Source organism: Micromys minutus (genome assembly GCF_963924665.1).
Source record: "Micromys minutus genome assembly, chromosome: X".
NCBI classification, from domain to species: domain Eukaryota; kingdom Metazoa; phylum Chordata; class Mammalia; order Rodentia; family Muridae; genus Micromys; species Micromys minutus.
The window spans coordinates 76496128-76513422 of NC_137970.1; the positions used below are offsets into that span (position 1 = coordinate 76496128).

Sequence of the window (17295 nt, forward strand, 5' to 3'; positions counted from 1 at the left end):
TCCCATTGCTGTCAGGCAGGGCCATCCTCTGCTGCCTGTCCTCTGAAGCCACGGTTCCTTCCCTGTACACTCCTTGGTTGGGGGTCTAGTCCCTGGGAGCACTGGGTGGTCCGGCCAGCTGGTGTTGTTCTTCCTATGGGATTGCGGACCCCCCATCCCCAGTTCCTCCAGTCCTTCTGCCAGCTCACCCACCGGGGTCCCTGAGCTCAGTCTGATGGGTGGCTCCAACCATCCACATCTGCATTGGTCAGTTGCTGGCTGACCCACCCAAGGAGCAGCCATACCAGGCTCCTGATAGTAAATGCCTCTTGGCAAAGGTGTTGGGTTTCGTGTCTGGAGACCAGATGAATCCCAGGTGGGGCAGTCCCCACGATTCCATGGATTCCATAACTTTAAGTCCAACCGTACCCTTAAGTCAGTATAACTCTCAAAGCCAATATGCTGCTAATTCAAACTTTATTCAAATTCATAACAAAGAAGGCATTAACTTTGTACATAATTTCATTTAACAGGTATTCGATAAGTAATGCTAGGCAGTGTCTACGAACAATATAAATCTGGTCGGAAAAAAAACACTTTGGCAAAACTGATGTAGACTTTAGTATCTAGGACCTGCAAAGTTGACATTTCCGTTGAAATTGGGATTAGGATTGGGGTTATATCCCATCGCTGCTGCATTGGGCATGTGGACTTCAGGTGGTACAGGTGGCCAGGGAAACGGAGGTGGAGGAGGTGGCCTAAATGGTAGAGGCATTCTGAATACTGGAGGAGGCCTGGGTGGAAGAGGCATCATATGAGGGTGTAAGGGACGTGGCACCATTGGGTGCCACTTCCAAATAACCTCCACAATAGGGATGGGACCATGATTATCATCAACAAATACACCCACAGGGGGACCCATAGCGACTGGAACCATGTTTCTGTATGCTTGTGCCCGTCGAAGTCGTCTCCACTTGGCTCTTCGGTTTTGAAACCAAACCTTCAATCAGAGGGAAAAAAATAGTTGTTTAGGATATTGGACAATGAATGTCATAACAGAAAACCATAAGCCACAACAACCTTAAGTAGTCACCTTTTTATTTCCTGAAATAGAAAGTTTATCGATACCTGAATAAAAGGAAAAGGGTATTTTACATGAACACAGATAAGAAGACAGCACGAGAAAAGAGCATTGGCAGTGACGAAAGACAACAAAATGCTTGCTCAGGACAAAAAAAAAAAAAAAAAAAAAAAAAAAAAAAGAAAAGAAAAAAAGAAATGTAACCCGATACACATCGGGTTTTAGAATACCCGTCCCACCTAACTTTTTCAAACATTTACTAACCTGCACTCTAGGTTCAGGCAAGCCCAGGCGTCTGGCAAGCTCCGTTCTGATGGGAGAAAATAGGCAAAGGTTAGTTTTCCTATAATACAAAGAAAGAATTTAGGCGGTGTGTGAAGTCAGAGAGGGGACTCTATCTTCATAGCGTATGAACACAAACCGATCCTGGCCCTTCGTTTTACCTGGGTCAGAATGGGAAGGCCCTCAGCGAATCCCGGACTTAGGAAATTTTAGCTCTTTTCTGGGCGGGGTGGGAGAAGAACGCCCGGTGTAGCCGCGCTCTACCGGTGCCCACTGGGACGCTTATTTCGCGCGGAGAATCAGAGATTTTAAAAGTTCGCTAAATGTAGGAAAGCTCTATTTTGCTATAATTATTTTTTTAAGCCAAACTTCAGAAACTCATGCTGAACTCACTCACTACCGACATTTTAAGTGAAGCGGATTCCTGCTCCTTCTACGAAGAAGCTCCGCGGTTAGGTCCCTCGGTCTCGCCGCCCGGCCACCAGTTCAAGCTTTTGCGCGCTCCCTCCCCTATCCCCCCTCCCCCCGCCCCGCCCCGATCCGGCTGGCCTAAGACGGACCCCTGGCTTTTCGCGCCCTCTAGCGAACCCCTTACTCTGGGGGAGCTACCACCTAGGAAAACCCGGAGCCCGCCCGCGAAAAGGGCGCCACCTCAGGGAAAAGCCACTCACCGAGCAAACACGTCGGGGTACTGAACGCGCTGGAAATAGGCCTCCAGCTCCTGCAGTTGGATCGGAGAGAAGGAGATGCGGTAGCGGCGGGGCTTCGGCTGCTCCGGAACCTGCTGCTGCTGCTCCTGGGGATGCTCCTGCGGTTGCGGCTCAGGCTGCTGCGCGGCCGGCACCGGGTTTGCCGGCACCGGGTTTGCCGGCACCGGGTTTGCCGGCACCGGGCTTGCCCGCACCGGGTTTGCCGGCACCGGGTTTGCCGGCATCGGGTTTGCCAGCACCCGGTTTGCGGGCATCGGGTTTGCGGGCATCGGGTTTGCCGGCACCGGGTTTGCCAGTAGGGGCTGCAACTGGGGCTGCTGCGGGGCTCGCAGCAGGTTTGCCGGCAGGGGCTGGGGCAGCAGCCTCGGCCGGGGCAGTGGCCGCGGCTGGGGCAGCGGCCGGGGCTGCGGCTGGGGCAGCGGCTGCGGCAGCGGCTCCGGCTGGGGCTGCAGCAGGTTTGCCGGCCGGGCTAGCATCGGGAGCTGCAGCGAAGAGCGAGCAACAGGTAGCATCGGAGGGCGCATCACGGACTGCCGCACCGGCACGGGGCGGGCACCGGCCTCCCCCAGCTGAGCGTTGGTCACCGGGAAGCCGCCTCCGAGGTTTCCATTCCCATTCCAGGCTTGCGGTGCCTCTGCAACAGGGGCCGCTGCTTCTCCTCTTGCGGGTTCGAATTCCCTGGGTTCCTGGTAGTTGGCTTCTTCTAGAAACGCCGAGTTGAACAGAGCGTCTGGGGTACGGGGAAAGTACCAATAAACAAGACCAGCTCTTTGGCGCTCAAGAGACTCGCGGGATAGGGTGGGCGAGGGGTTCCCTCTAGAGGGATGGGGGCCCAGGAGGTGCGCGGGAAAGGGAGGGTGAGGGTCTCCCTCTAGATGGATCGCGTGGTCTTCATCAGCCCTGCGCCTATCCGCCGCCATCCCTGCTCCGCGCTGTACTGTCCTACCTCTGTCTCTACCTGCAGCCCCCTCTTAGTCTCTATCCCCCCGCCCAGCTGCCTGTGCTCCTCCCCGCCGCCACGCCCCTCCCTTCTTATGACTCCTCCTCCCCACGACCCTTCCCTCCTAGCCGCCCCACCCCCCGCCTCCACCCTCTCCCCACTACGCTCCCCTCCCCGATGCCCACCATTCCTGCCTCTGCCGCCAACTCCCTCCACTTCGCCCCCTCCCCACATTGTCCCCCCTACGCCACCCCCTCCCCGCCACCGAGCCACGCCGCCCCCCCCACCCAGTCCTCCTTTTCGCCGCCCCCCTCCACCCACAGGCAACCCGGGAACACTAGGTGGAGCCCGAATTAAGTTGCCATCTAGGAACCCCTGTCCAGGTACTGACTCTCCATCTCTTCTTCCTCCTTCTGGCTGCCTCCAAAGTTGGAGAAGTACGTTGTTTCAAATTCTTCGTTTCCCTGGTAGTTTGCTCCGTCCAAAAGCGTCGAGCTCAAGCTAGGCTGTGGATCTGGAGAAGGAAGGGGCAAAAAAAAAAAGAAAAAAAAAGAAAAAAAAAAAAAAAAAGAAAAAAGAAAAAAAAAAAGAAAAAAAAAAAAAAAAAAAAAAAAAAGAAAAGCCGTTTGGAGCCCAGGAAGAAGCTAGTGTGAAGAGGCGCCGCTCTAAAGGAGCAGCGGAGACTGCGAAGGTCTTCGAGCTTGGCAGCGCTTGGTCAGTTTGTGCGCGCGCAAAAAAAAAAAAAAAAAAAAAAAAAAAAAAAAAAGTTTTCCTCCCGGGTTCTTCTCCAATCTAACCGCGTCGAGGCGCCAACTGACCCTGAAGTGTTTCCTCCTTCACTGCTCCTTCGAAGTGCTTGAAGTCTGTGCAGTAGCAGCACTGGCACTTTCTGTGCGAGTCCATGGCGGGAGCGCGGTGGACTGCCGTTGAGTCGCCTGCTCCTGCGAACTTCTTGGGCGTCTGGGCTGGAGCGGAGGTCGAGGCGCGAGGTGGTGCCAGCTGCAGCTCCAGCACCCGACTGGAGCTCGGGGAGGAGCCACACCCCCTTTTATAGGGTGGCCAGCCCTTGCACCTCCCTGGGATCTGATTTACATAGTGTGCCTCCGCTCGAAGCCCCCATAAGAAATAGTAGCGTTTCAGTTCAGGAAGGGTGGGACTACACTGTAGGGGGTGCTCTGGTGGCAGCTGGTGTTTGTTAAAGTGCCGGTCGGACTTTGATCTCACTGCGCGCCCGCCAAGACCGGCTGCCATTTTCAGTGAACTAACTTTTCAAATCCACCTAGGAGTCCCAGGGCGTGGAAGGGTCTGCACAGGGTTGTGAATCATAATTTAGCAGCTCCGAGTTCGCACCAGCTCGCACACTCAGAAGTATTTATGCTGTTCTGAAGCATGCACCACAAGCTCCTTGTCATTTTACTCCCCCAAGGAAAAATACGCGGATTCACTGGCTGGGAACGCGAAGTCTAACAAAATGAGTCCCCATTCCCGTCACCATTTGGACACTGGACTCGACCAAGGACTTATGACTACGGCGTTTTTGGTTGTTTTTGTACTGCCTGCACCTAGATTCTGAATTAGAGCAATGTTTACGTTGGTTAAAACCGCTTGAAGTCGGTTTTTGTAGGAGGTTTTATTTTTTTGTTTTTTGTTTTGTTTTGTTTTGTTTTTGGCTTTTTGGGGGGCTTTTTGGAGGCAAAGTTTCTCCGTGTAACCTTGGTTGTCCTGAAATGCACTCTGTAGCCTGGGCCTGGCCTCGAACTTAGAGATATGCTTGTCGCTGCCTCCCGAGTGCTGGCAGCCATCATGGCCAGCTTTTCCAGCTTTTGAATTGGTTTGAAAATCGGAGCTCCTGAGGCTTTCCCAGAGCGTGCTGAGTTGGCTTCTGTAGACGGCAGCCTATCGGGGTGGCACAGGTGAAAGTAGATCAGGCACCTTGCAAGAAACCGTTCGTGCCTCTTCAAATACTTCTAGAGAGTTGTAGTTTTTGGGAATGACCGTGCACCAGCTTCACTGTAAAAAAGCTTAACTTAGCCAAGAATGCTTAAGTTACTTGTGTTTGGCACCTTTGTGGAGCTAGATGGCCCGTTCTTAGTACAACATGCGTAGCAGAAACTTGCTCTGCCGTGCGCTAAAAGCCCGCCAAATTCTGGGGTGTCTGAGCTCGGAAAGGCGGGAGAGTGCTCAGCCTAGACATTCGTGCCCCTCCCCCTTCCTTTTCCTGGGACCGTCTTGCTCCTCACCCCCACGTCTGGAAAATGGCGCGTCAAATTTAAAACGGCTATATAATTTTCCAAAAGATGTTCGCAAGTGCCTCACACTGTGTTACTATCCTTAATATTAAACGCCTTGTTTTTGTGGTCCTTGTGTTTGGCACTGTATGTTTCATTACACATTTTCATCTTTACAGGCACTTTGGTCGGCATTTTCACTTTAGTGTGTGTGTGAGGAGGTGCGGTTCGAGACACGGTTTTCCCGTGGTAACAGCCCTGGCCGTCCCGGACTCACAATGGCGGCCGGCCGTTTTCGAAGGAGGCCAGGGAACTTTGTCGTTGCATTACAGAATCCGTGCACTTTTCACTTTAGTACTTGTTTCTGAATTCGCAGGATGTTCCACGCAATAGTGTGTGTGTGTGTGTGTGTGTGTGTGTGTGTGTGTGTGTGTGTGTGTGTGTGTGTGTTGGGGGCGTTAATTTGAAGGAAAAGTCCTTTGGCTGGAGGCTTCAAATCCGGATCTGAGGTTCTGTTTCTCCTGAGACCAGGCTGCCCCCTGCACCAGAGCTTTACCTGGACATGGCTTTGAACGGGAGATTTCCCACCCAGTAGTGCTGGAAATCTAAGCTACCCCTTCAGTTTGCTCAGCACCACGGAGAGAAATTAAAAGGGCAGGCCCGAAATGCACGGAGGGAGGAAAGAAATGTCCTTGCCGCCATCCCCACCGGGAGCACCTGTTTCTCCGGGCTTTAGTTGCCTTTGGTCACCTCCTGCAGGGATAGAGTCTGTTGAAACTTCTAAAACAGTTCATAGATGGGAATTTCTGTGTTACTCGGAGTTTTGTGAGGACAATGTAGGCTGCTGCTGACCGACCGACCTAGGAAGTAAATTATCTTCTAGTGGACCGTGTCTCTGTAAACGATCTGCCCACGGGTGTTTCATTAGACTGATGGTTGATAACTCGGTGCTTATGTTAAACTAAGTAATAGTCCCAGTGAACAAGGACTGATGCTGGCTGTCCTCATATGCTAAATGGAATTCCCAATATGTGTGTGTGTGTGTGTGTGTGTGTGTGTGCGCGCGTGTGTGTTAAAAACCTTTATAAAATTACAAGTATATTACATTTTCTAGATTACATACCACATGAAATTTAGCTATAAAATTCCCCATACAGTTAGATAATTGGATCTGAAGAAGCCAGTTCAGAAGTCTTGTGAGTACGTGAGTGGTAGTGAATGTCTGTAATTCCAATATTTGAGAGGCAGAGGCAGGAGGTTCAAGGCTTGTCTCAGCTACATAGTTGATTCAAGTTGGTGTTTTGTGAGAACCTGTCAGAAAGAAAGAAGTCTTCTAATCCCCCAACTTCACATTCTTTAATAATATATATGATATATATTTATATATTTTATTTAATATATAACATAATAAATATTAATATATATACACCGTTTTCACTTCAAGTTACAGTCAAAAATGGAAATTTTACTTCATGTGCTTCAATAGTAGTTAAAACACCACTACCAAAGACTGGGCATTCAGTTAAAAACTCTAAGGTGCCTTCCCAGAGAAAATCCTTGGAGATTTTCTGCCTTAGGAGAATAGTGGAGGGAGAAAAGGAGCAAATGATCCTAGGAAAGGGGAGAGAGGAGAAACAGAAATGGTGTGGTGGTGCCTTGGGCAGAGACTCTTCAGCTAGGACCCAGAAAAAAATTCAGGACTGTTGGTTTCCGCGTTCCTGGTGTTCCTGGTCGTAGTCCTTGTAGGTCCGGAGCTGTAAGCTTCTACAAAGACTCTGCTAGGAGACTGCAACCTTGCTCCCCAAATATGCCAAGTGCTGGGAACAAGAGACGGTTCACAAAAAACATTTTTAGGGCCATTAAGTATTTCCTTATGCACACTCCGCTGTGAGTTTGTATTTTTAATGCTCGCTGGTTTATAGTTTAGTTTTGGTTTTGCGAGTGTCGCAGGCCAGAATGCCTTGTAGTTTCAACCACAAACTTGGCTCTCAAATCCGAGTAAGCTCCCGAACCTACATTTAAAACACCAACACCAACACCAACACCTGCCTTCAGCAGCCTCCAGTTTAAATAGTGATGCCCTGTCGGGGTGAGAACAGTACAGTCTCCATTAGTAAGTCGCCTGTCTAGGTCCCCGTCCCATGGTAACTTAGGCAAGTTCCCTGGGCTGCCAAAGAGTCGGCACTTTCCCTAGCTCAATTCCTGTCCTGTGGACTCCAGCCTGTTAATATTCAGGTTCATACTGAAATTGAAAGCACTTTGTTTTCCTCCTTTACATTTTAATGCTCCCTTCTGTCCTTACTCATGTTGGATCCTTTCTAAAAATGGGTAGTGAATGAAAAAAACGTATTCTGAGCCAGCCGCTCGCTCTTTGGCACAGGATGGCCTGGGAAGTCACTATGGACAGCCTCCCCTTGGGACAATCCTCACATCTCAGCTTTCTGAGTGCTGGAGTCTCAGATGTGTCCTGCCACACATATGGCAGAAGAGTATTTTCGAATTTCCGCTATCCTGTCCAAGAAGCCACACAATCAATCCTCCCGCTTCAGCCCCCTAGGTACTGAAGTTACAGGCAAGGGCTAAACTGCCCAGCCAGACATGAGACTTCCAGTTTTATTTTATTTTATTTTTTATTTTAACAACTTTATTTTAAAGAACAAAGATAAATGTACAGATTTTAAGCATTTTTTGCATAAAAGTATATAATACATTTTTGTCAGTACTTGGTTTTTTTAAATGACTTTATTTTACAAAACAAAGATAAATGTACAGATTTTAAACATTTTTTGCTTAAAATTATACATTTTTGTCAGTACTGTTTTTTCAGATATTAAAATAATTTTTACATAAAACTATGTGAATATATTTTTTAGTCAGTACTTGATTTTTTCAAGGGCTTGACAGTATGCATTGAAAACCTAATAGTTACAATGAGCGTAAAGTACATGCAAAACAAAACACAACATGACTTCCAGTTTTAAAATCAGTCTTTTAAATTGGCATGCAAAATACTGATGTTCATTTAGGAATTCTCATATATGCCTTTGGTTTTATATTGCCTCCCCCAAATGCATAACTTTGATCCAAAGGTGGAAGGAAAGAACTGGACATTCCCACTTTTCTCCGATTGCCAGCCCTGCATGGATACATCCTATATTTTATTAGCCTCTCCCTCTGTTTTTGTTTGTTTTGATTTTTCTTTCTTTTTGTGATCCTATTTCTAATTTTAGCTGCATGAGAATTCTTAGCCAAGGTTTTAGATTTTTTTTTTTTTTTTTTTTTTTTTTTTTTTTTTTTTTTTTTTTTTTTTAGTACTGAGGGTCGAGTCGAGTCTCAAGGTAATAGTTTTCAAAAGTCCAACAAATGTAAATATATTCCATTATTTTTAAATACAAAAAGGTGGAAAAATCAAATCTTATTTTATCAAGATTTAACACACATCAAGTGTTTTTGTCTGTCTGCATACCACTTACATGCCTCCTGCCCACAAAAGACAGAAGATGAAGATGGGGCATCAGATCTCATAAGATGGAGTTAAAGTTTAACAGAGCTACCATCCCAAGCACTCTGGAAGTGTAGTAAGTGCTCTTAACCAAAGGGCCATCTCTCCCTGAAGGTTCCTGAACTAGGAAAGACCCTGACTGCCCAGGTTTCTGACATGGAGGCTAAAACGATTTTTTCCCCTGAACTGTGTGCATGTGGAGGGCTGAGGCTGGAAGGCAGTGGCATGACATTTGTATGTGAAAAGTGCACTGCATGAAAAAGGGATGGGTGTCTAGATCCAGTAGATTTCCACTGGAAAATATTGATGAAATACCGGAGAAGCTGATGAGGAAGACAGGGCCATATTCTGGCAGAGTTAAAGAATTTAAGGACGGGCAAGGCAAATGCTCAGTGGGGAAATGTATGTGCCGCTCAGGACTAAGGACCTGAGTTTATCACCATGTTCCAAGTTAGAAGGGAAGAAGTGACACCGATGTTTGTTCTCTGATCTCTCTGTATGTATGTACAAAATTCATACCTATGTACACAATAATAAATTTATAAATATTAAAAATGAATTTAAGAAAAAAAGACGCCATGCAAAGGGAGATTTAAATTGAGATGAAATCATAAATACAAAACATTAATACATTTTCAACGAGGAATCTATCTATATAACTTTGTTTATGTATTGCCATAATTATTTTATTTTTATTATTTTATTTATTTATTTATATTTTATAATTATTAGCTCATTACTGTGTCTAATTCATAAAGTAAACATGTCATAGGGTATATGTGTATATCATAGGTTTATGCGTGTATTTAAAAATACTATATATATTTAAAACTATAATTACACACATATACACGCACACACACACACCTACATAATGGTTTGGTACTATATAAAATTTCAGGAATTCATTGTTTTAGAGATGTTTTTAGAGTAGACATTTTAGAAGATATCCTCTGAGGGCAAGGTGGGGCAAATTGTAAATGGAATCATGCAATATATGATTCTTTGTGCCTGACATCTTAGACCTAATGTGTGTTTTTGTTGTAGTATTTATCAGTCCGTCCTTCCTTTCAGTGACTGAATAAAAGTCCATTGTACATATAAACTATAGTTTGTTTGAAAGATATAGTTTGATTGAAAGATTTTTTTTTTACTGTTCAATGATCTTAAATGGCATTGCTGTGAGTATTTATACAGAAGCCTTGCTTGAATCCTCATTTGAGATTTAATTGCATAATGTACAACTTCTGGGTTGTCTGATAATTCCATTTCTTTGGGAAATTACTAGATTGTTTTTCATAGTGGTTGTAAAATTTCACATTTTCATTAGTAGTCATGGGGATGTACCTCAGTAAAATTACCTGCCTGCTGAATTATATTAAATCCATGTTAAAAATCCAAATCAGGGGCTGGAGAGATTGCTCAGAGGTTGAGCATTGGCTGTTCTTGAAGCAGACTTAGGAGCTTCAATGCCCAGCACCCATGTGGTGGCTCTCAACCCTCTGCATCTCCAGTTCTTGGGGGCCCAGTACAGTCTTCTGGCCTCTGCAGGCACCTGGCACTCATGTGATACACAAAGTATTCATACACATAAACTTGAAAAAACCCAAACCAAACTAAAATCCAAATAGTGTCTGGTGTAACATTATGTGCCTATAATCATGACACAAGAGATGGGGAGGAAAATGGCTACAAACTCAAATCTAGCCTAATCTCTACATATCAACAATAAAACAAGCAGCAACAACAAATTCCAGGGCACTTCAGTCAGTATTGGTAAAGGGTTCTTTTAATATTATTATTATTATTACTATTAGTGTATTACTATTATTATTGTGTGTGTTTGTGTGACATATTTTCATTCCCATTCATTTATTGAAGAACATTAGAATTGTTTCTATTTCCTAGACATGGAGTGATGTCTAGTGAGGGCCTAAATGAATATGGAGTTTGGAGTTGATTTTCTCCTTTCACAATAGGTATTCTTAGGATGAAAGTCAGGTCACAAGGCTTGCAAGGCAAGTGCTTTTTGCCGATGAGCCATCTGCTAACTCCTTTGAAGGGGATTCGATCCCTTTGCATTCTTTTAATGAATTAATTTTGTGTGTATAGTAGTGAGTACGAATCTGAAATTCAGAGGATGATTGTTGGGAGTTGGTCTCTTCTACACTGTTAGTTCTGCCAGGATGCATACTCCAGGCTAGCTGGCTCATGAATTCTAGGCTATATCTTACGTTTGCCTCCCATCTGTGACAGGAGTGCTTGGATTACAGGTCTGTACCATTGCCTCCAACTTTGTACATAAGTTCTGGGGACTGAACTCAGGTAGTCATACTGGGGAGGCTAATGTTTTACCTGTTAAGCCTTTTCCTTGGTTCCTCTTTACACTGTCGGTATTTATTATTTTCTATGCTTTTAAACTAAGGGAAGATTAAATAAATTGTTTTTGAGTTAGGGTCTCTATGCAGCTCAGGCTGGCTTCAGATTCATGATTATCTTGCCTTCTGATTGTGATAAAAAAAGGCAGCTGTCCCAGCCTCCAGATCATGATTTAGTAGTGCACAGACAGTTTGGTTTCATGGAATAAATCTGCAGGGGCCATATGCTCCATCATAGGGCAGGAAATGGAAAAAGAAGTCAGTTTTTCTTGCCACATACAATCACCAGCAGGAATATTTCTCTGCTATGTTTCATTTCCTTCCTCCTGTAAGATTCTCTCTCTCTCTCTCTCTCTCTCTCTCTCTCTCTCTCTCTCTCTCTCTCTCACACACACACACACACACACACACATATATGTGTGTGTGTATATACATATACATATGCATATATACATATTTATAAGCGTGTGTATAACTTATAATATAGGCATATGACTATAAATGTATATATAACATATATATATATAACACACATGCACATGACATAGATATACATATACACATATGTAATATATATATATGTATACATATACATCCTCAGGTCCTTTGCCTCTCCTTCTGCTCGTGTGTGTGTGTGTGTGTGTGTGTGTGCTGTGTAAAACTTCAGTGAATTTTTGTGTCTCATCACCAGTGCAGAAAGATCCTAAGAGTTCAAAGGAAACAAAAATTGTGGTTCCCCAAAGAGTGGGTAAGAGGAGTCTCATTATGCCTCGTACTTTTTTTTTTTTTAAAGAAATTGTGTTGACTTTAAAAAGTCAGGGCTAACAATATGTGTCTGGGGTGGAGTGCTTGCCAACTGTGCACAAATCCCTCTCTTAAAAAAGAAGGTGTTTTCCTTTCGGCCGTGGCAGCCATCTCAGTGACTCGCTAAAATGACGAGCACAAAGGGAAAGAGGAGAGGGACTTGCTATATGTTCTCCAGGCCTTTTGGGAAACATGGAGTTGTTCCTTTGGCCGCACACATGCGGATGTACAAGAAGGATGATAGTGTAGACATGAAGGGAATGGGCACTGTTCAGAAAGGAATGCCCCATAAGTGTGACCACGGCAAACCGGAAGAGCCTCCGTCACTCAGCACGCCGTGGGCAGCATGCCGTGGGCAGCATGCCGTGGGCATCACCGTCACTCAGCACGCCGTGGTCAGCACGCCGTGGGCATCACCGTCACTCAGCACGCCGTGGGCATCACCGTCACTCAGCACGCCGTGGGCATCACCGTCACTCAGCACGCCGTGGTCAGCACGCCGTGGGCATCACCATCACTCAGCACGCCGTGGTCAGCACGCCGTGGTCAGCACGCCGTGGGCATCACCGTCACTCAGCACGCCGTGGGCATCACCGTCACTCAGCACGCCGTGGGCATCACCGTCACTCAGCACGCCGTGGGCATCACCGTCACTCAGCACGCCGTGGTCAGCACGCCGTGGGCATCACCATCACTCAGCACGCCGTGGTCAGCACGCCGTGGTCAGCACGCCGTGGGCATCACCGTCACTCAGCACGCCGTGGGCATCACCGTCACTCAGCACGCCGTGGGCATCACCGTCACTCAGCATGCCGTGGGCATCACCGTCACTCAGCACGCCGTGGTCAGCACGCCGTGGGCATCACCATCACTCAGCACGCCGTGGTCAGCACGCCGTGGTCAGCACGCCGTGGGCATCACCGTCACTCAGCACGCCGTGGGCATCACCGTCACTCAGCACGCCGTGGGCATCACCGTCACTCAGCACGCCGTGGGCATCACCGTCACTCAGCATGCCGTGGGCATCACCGTCACTCAGCACGCCGTGGTCAGCACGCCGTGGGCATCACCATCACTCAGCACGCCGTGGTCAGCACGCCGTGGTCAGCACGCCGTGGGCATCACCGTCACTCAGCACGCCGTGGGCATCACCGTCACTCAGCACGCCGTGGGCATCACCGTCACTCAGCACGCCGTGGGCATCACCGTCACTCAGCATGCCGTGGGCATCACCGTCACTCAGCACGCCGTGGTCAGCACGCCGTGGGCATCACCATCACTCAGCACGCCGTGGTCAGCACGCCGTGGTCAGCACGCCGTGGGCATCACCGTCACTCAGCACGCCGTGGGCATCACCGTCACTCAGCACGCCGTGGGCATCACCGTCACTCAGCACGCCGTGGGCATCTCCGTCACTCAGCACGCCGTGGTCAGCACGCGTGGGCATCACCGTAAACGAGCAAGTTAAGGGCAAGATTCCAGCGAAGAGCATCAGTGTGAGGACTGAGCACGTCAGGCAGTCGAAGAGCAGAGATGGCTTCCTGAAGCGGAGAACCGTCAGAAGATACAGGAAGCCAAAGACAAGGCACCTGGGTTCAGATGAAGCGCCAGCCTGCGCCACCCAGAGAAGCGCGAGGACTAACGGGAGAGGGCCCGAGCTGCTGGAGCCCATTCCATACAAATTCATGGCCTGATGTACGAAAAGGAAATAAAGAACCCGGACTGAAAAAAATAAAGGAAGGGGCTTAAATAAAATGATGATTTTAGATTCTGAGACGAACAAAACCATATTTATGATATTTAATAAAAAATACCTATCTTGTGGTTAATATTTGGGGTGGCTATTTGGGGCCTGTAGTGAAAACAATTTAAGTGTCTGGCTACAGAGTATGCTTGTAGGGAAAACAATTAGAAATTACAAAGTACTGTGAATGGGCTGCTGGCTTCTCAGTAAACAGAAAACCTCTCCAACCTGCTGTCCTCTGATGACCAAATAACTCACACTACAGACACACAGCCTCATATTACTGGTGTCAAGAAAAAAGCCATCTAGAAATTGCCTCCGTTTGGAATCCATAATAAAAACATTTAGTTTGGAGTTAGGAGTTTATTGCAGCTCTTTCCAGCAGCAGAGCAAGATGCCCAAAGGAAAGAAGTCCAAGGGGAAGAAGGTGGTCCGGGCCCCGCGCTGTCTCAAGAAACAGGAGGCCCAAAAGGAGGTCAATCCCCTGTTTGAGAAAAGACTCAAGAACTTCGGCATTGGATAGAACATCCAGCCCCAAAGAGATCTCACGCGCTCCACCACGGCTGCTCGCTCGCTCGCTCGCTCCAGGCTGCTGCCGCAGCAAAGGGCCATCCTTTAGAAGAAGCTCAAAGTACCTCCAGCCATTAACCAGTTCAGCACCTACTCGGCTGCTTAAGCTTGCCCACAAGTACAGGCCAGAGACAAAGCCAGAGAGGAAGCAAAGGCTGCTGGCCCGTGCTGAGAAGAAAGCTTCTGCAAAGGCGATGCCCCAACTAAAGGACCACCTGTCCTCCGAGCAGGAGTCAATACAGTCACCACCTTGGTGGAGAACAAGAAGGCTCAGCTGGTGGTGACTGCCCATGATGTAGACCCCATTGAGCTGGTGGTTTTCCTGCCTGTCCTGTGTTGAAAGATGGGGGTGCTCTACTGTATCATCAAGGGAGAGGCCAGGCTGGGGTGCCTGGTCCACAGGAAGACATGCACCACTGTTGCCTTCACACCGGTTAACTCAGAAGACAGCTCTGGCTAAGCTGGTGGAAGCTATTAGAACCAATTATAATGACAGATATGACAAGATCCACCACCACTGGGGAGGCAACATCCTGGGTCCTAAGTCTGTGGCTCTCATTGCCAAGCAGGAAAAGGCAAAGGCTAAAGAACTCGCCACTAAACTTGACTTAATGTACACTAAGTTTTCTGTACATAAATATAATTACAATATTTTTAAAAAGTGAGTTCTGCTCTTGGAGAGGACTTGAATTTGGCTCCCAGCATCCACAAGTGCCAGCTCACAACCGCCTCTGTGGGCACTTGTTCAAACACATTTTTTTAAATATTTAGAATATATACAACAAAATAAAAGAATCAAAGTCTGTTCTGGTCTAGGGCTCTTCCAGTTCTGTTTCTGAGCTGAGCTAGCCATGGGCCAGCACTACAATAGCTGTGAATCAAATCAGTACCTTCCAGCCAGGTGTTAAATCCTTAACACATACCTTAAATCCTGCCTCAAAACAACAACAACACAATCTGTCCTTGTGAAAATCATATTCAGAATTTCCTCACTCCCAGAGGAGCATTTGGACAGTGAAAATCCTAGCCGCAGGAAGCTTAGTCATTGATGAGATCTGCCGCCACAGCCACGTTTTGGGTCCTAAGTATGTGGCTCCCATTTCCAAGCTGAAACTTCTGCAAAGATATATTTGTAATATGATTTGCTGTTCAAAATAGAAAATAAACAGGTTTCAGATTAGCATGTATTTATATAATGACTACAGTACATACACAAAAAGATGCAACTGAATGGAGATTATATGTATATAAATATTCATATATAGTCATATCTATCTATCTCTATATATGAATGATTGGATTATGACTTTTTCTACAGTAAACATGTGGCAAGGATTTCCAGTGTTCAAATGCTTCTCTAGGACTGAGGAAAAAATGAGGAAAGGGGCAAGAAGAGAATAAATGTTTCCTTTGGTGTGTGAAGGAAGAAGCCCCATCTTTCTGTCTTCTTGGGCTGAGAAATCAGCCTAGAATCTTTACTCCGGACTCTAGGACTGAGGAAATCCTAAGTATGTGTGTGCTCTGTGTGTCTATGTATGAGTGTTTGTTTTGTGTGCTGTCTGTGTGTGTATGTATGAACACACACATGCAGGCATGTATGTGTAATGTGTGTTGTGTGTGCATGTATGAGCACACAGAGGTAAGCATGTGTGTGTATGTGTGTGTATGTGTATGTGTGAGCAGTGACAGACAGGCATGTGTGTGTGTTGTGTGTGTTGTGTTGTATGTGCATATGTATGAGCAGCACATATAGGTATGTGCACACATGTGTGTATATATGAGCACACATATGCAGGTATGTGTATGTATGTATGAATGTGTGAATTGTGTGTGTATGTAGGAACATGCACAGACAGGAGTGTGTATGTATGTGTTTATTGTGTATGTATGTATGAGTGTGCATACTCAGGTTTGTGTTTGTGTGTTGTGTTGTGTGTGTGCATGATTTCTCAAGCAGATGTGTGTGTGTTGTGTGTGTGTCTTTTATAAGCACGTACACACAGGTGTGTGTGTGTCTTGTGTTGTATGTGTATGTATGAGTGTACACAGGCAGTCGTGTGTGCACACGTGTGTGTGTGTGTATACTGTGTATATGTATGAGCATGCACATGCAGGTGTGTGTATGTATACATGTGTGTATGAATGTACACAGGCTGACATATGTGTATGTGTGTGTGAATTGTGTGTGTATGTATGAGCATACATAGGCAAGCATGTGTGTCTCTGTGTGTGTAGTTTTGTATGTGTATGTATGAGGGTACACAGACAGGTATGAGTTTGTATGTGTGTATGTGTATTGTGTGTGTATGTATGAGGGCACACAGGCAGGCATGTGCATGTATGTGTGTGTGTTGTGTTGTACGTATGTGTATGAATGCACATAGGCAGGCATGTGTGTTGTATGTGTGTATGTATTGTTGTGTGTATGTATGAATGCATATAGGCAGGCATGTGTGTATGTGTGTGTGTTGTATGTGTGTGTATATGCATGAGCACACACACAAGGCATGTGTGTATATGTGTGTTGTGTGTGTGTGAGTGTGTGTATGAGCACATACAGGCAGGTATGTGTGTATGAGCACATACAGGCATGTATGTGTGTATGTGAGTGTTGTGTATGTGTGTATGTATGAGTGAGCACATGCAGACATATGTGTGTTTATTTTGTCGTGTGTGTGTGTGTATGGATGTACACACACATACAGGCATATGTGTGTATGTGTGTGTATGTATTAGTGGGCACAGGCAGGCGTGTGTGTTGTGTATGTGTGTATGTATGAGCAAGCACATGCAGGCATATGTGTGTGTTGTGTGTGTATGTATGTGCACACAGGTTGGCATGTGTATGTGTGTGTATGTATGAGCATACAGAGGCAGGCTTGTGTTTGTATGTGTGTGTATGGATGAACACCCCATATGCAGGCATGTGTGTATATGTGTGTATTAGTGTGCACAGGCAGGTGTATATGTGTATGTTGTGTGTGTGTACGGATGAGCATGCACACTGAGGAGTGTGTGTGTATGTGTGTATGTATGTGCGCGAAGGCAAGCATGCATATGTGTGTGTATGTGTGTGT

General features: G+C 46.5%; 1 protein-coding gene across 1 annotated transcript; it reads right to left on the reverse strand.

Moving 5' to 3' along the window:
- Positions 1-598: 598 nt before the first annotated feature.
- ESX1 (ESX homeobox 1) lies at positions 599-3895 on the reverse strand (the record flags this gene model as incomplete). The annotated part of the gene is made up of 5 exons (XM_080910156.1): positions 599-979; positions 1325-1370; positions 2014-2782; positions 3384-3506; positions 3811-3895. The coding sequence occupies 5 exons, from the start codon at positions 3893-3895 to the stop codon at positions 599-601; spliced, it is 1404 nt and encodes a 467-aa protein (XP_080766282.1).
- Between the last annotated feature and the right edge of the window lie 13400 nt (positions 3896-17295).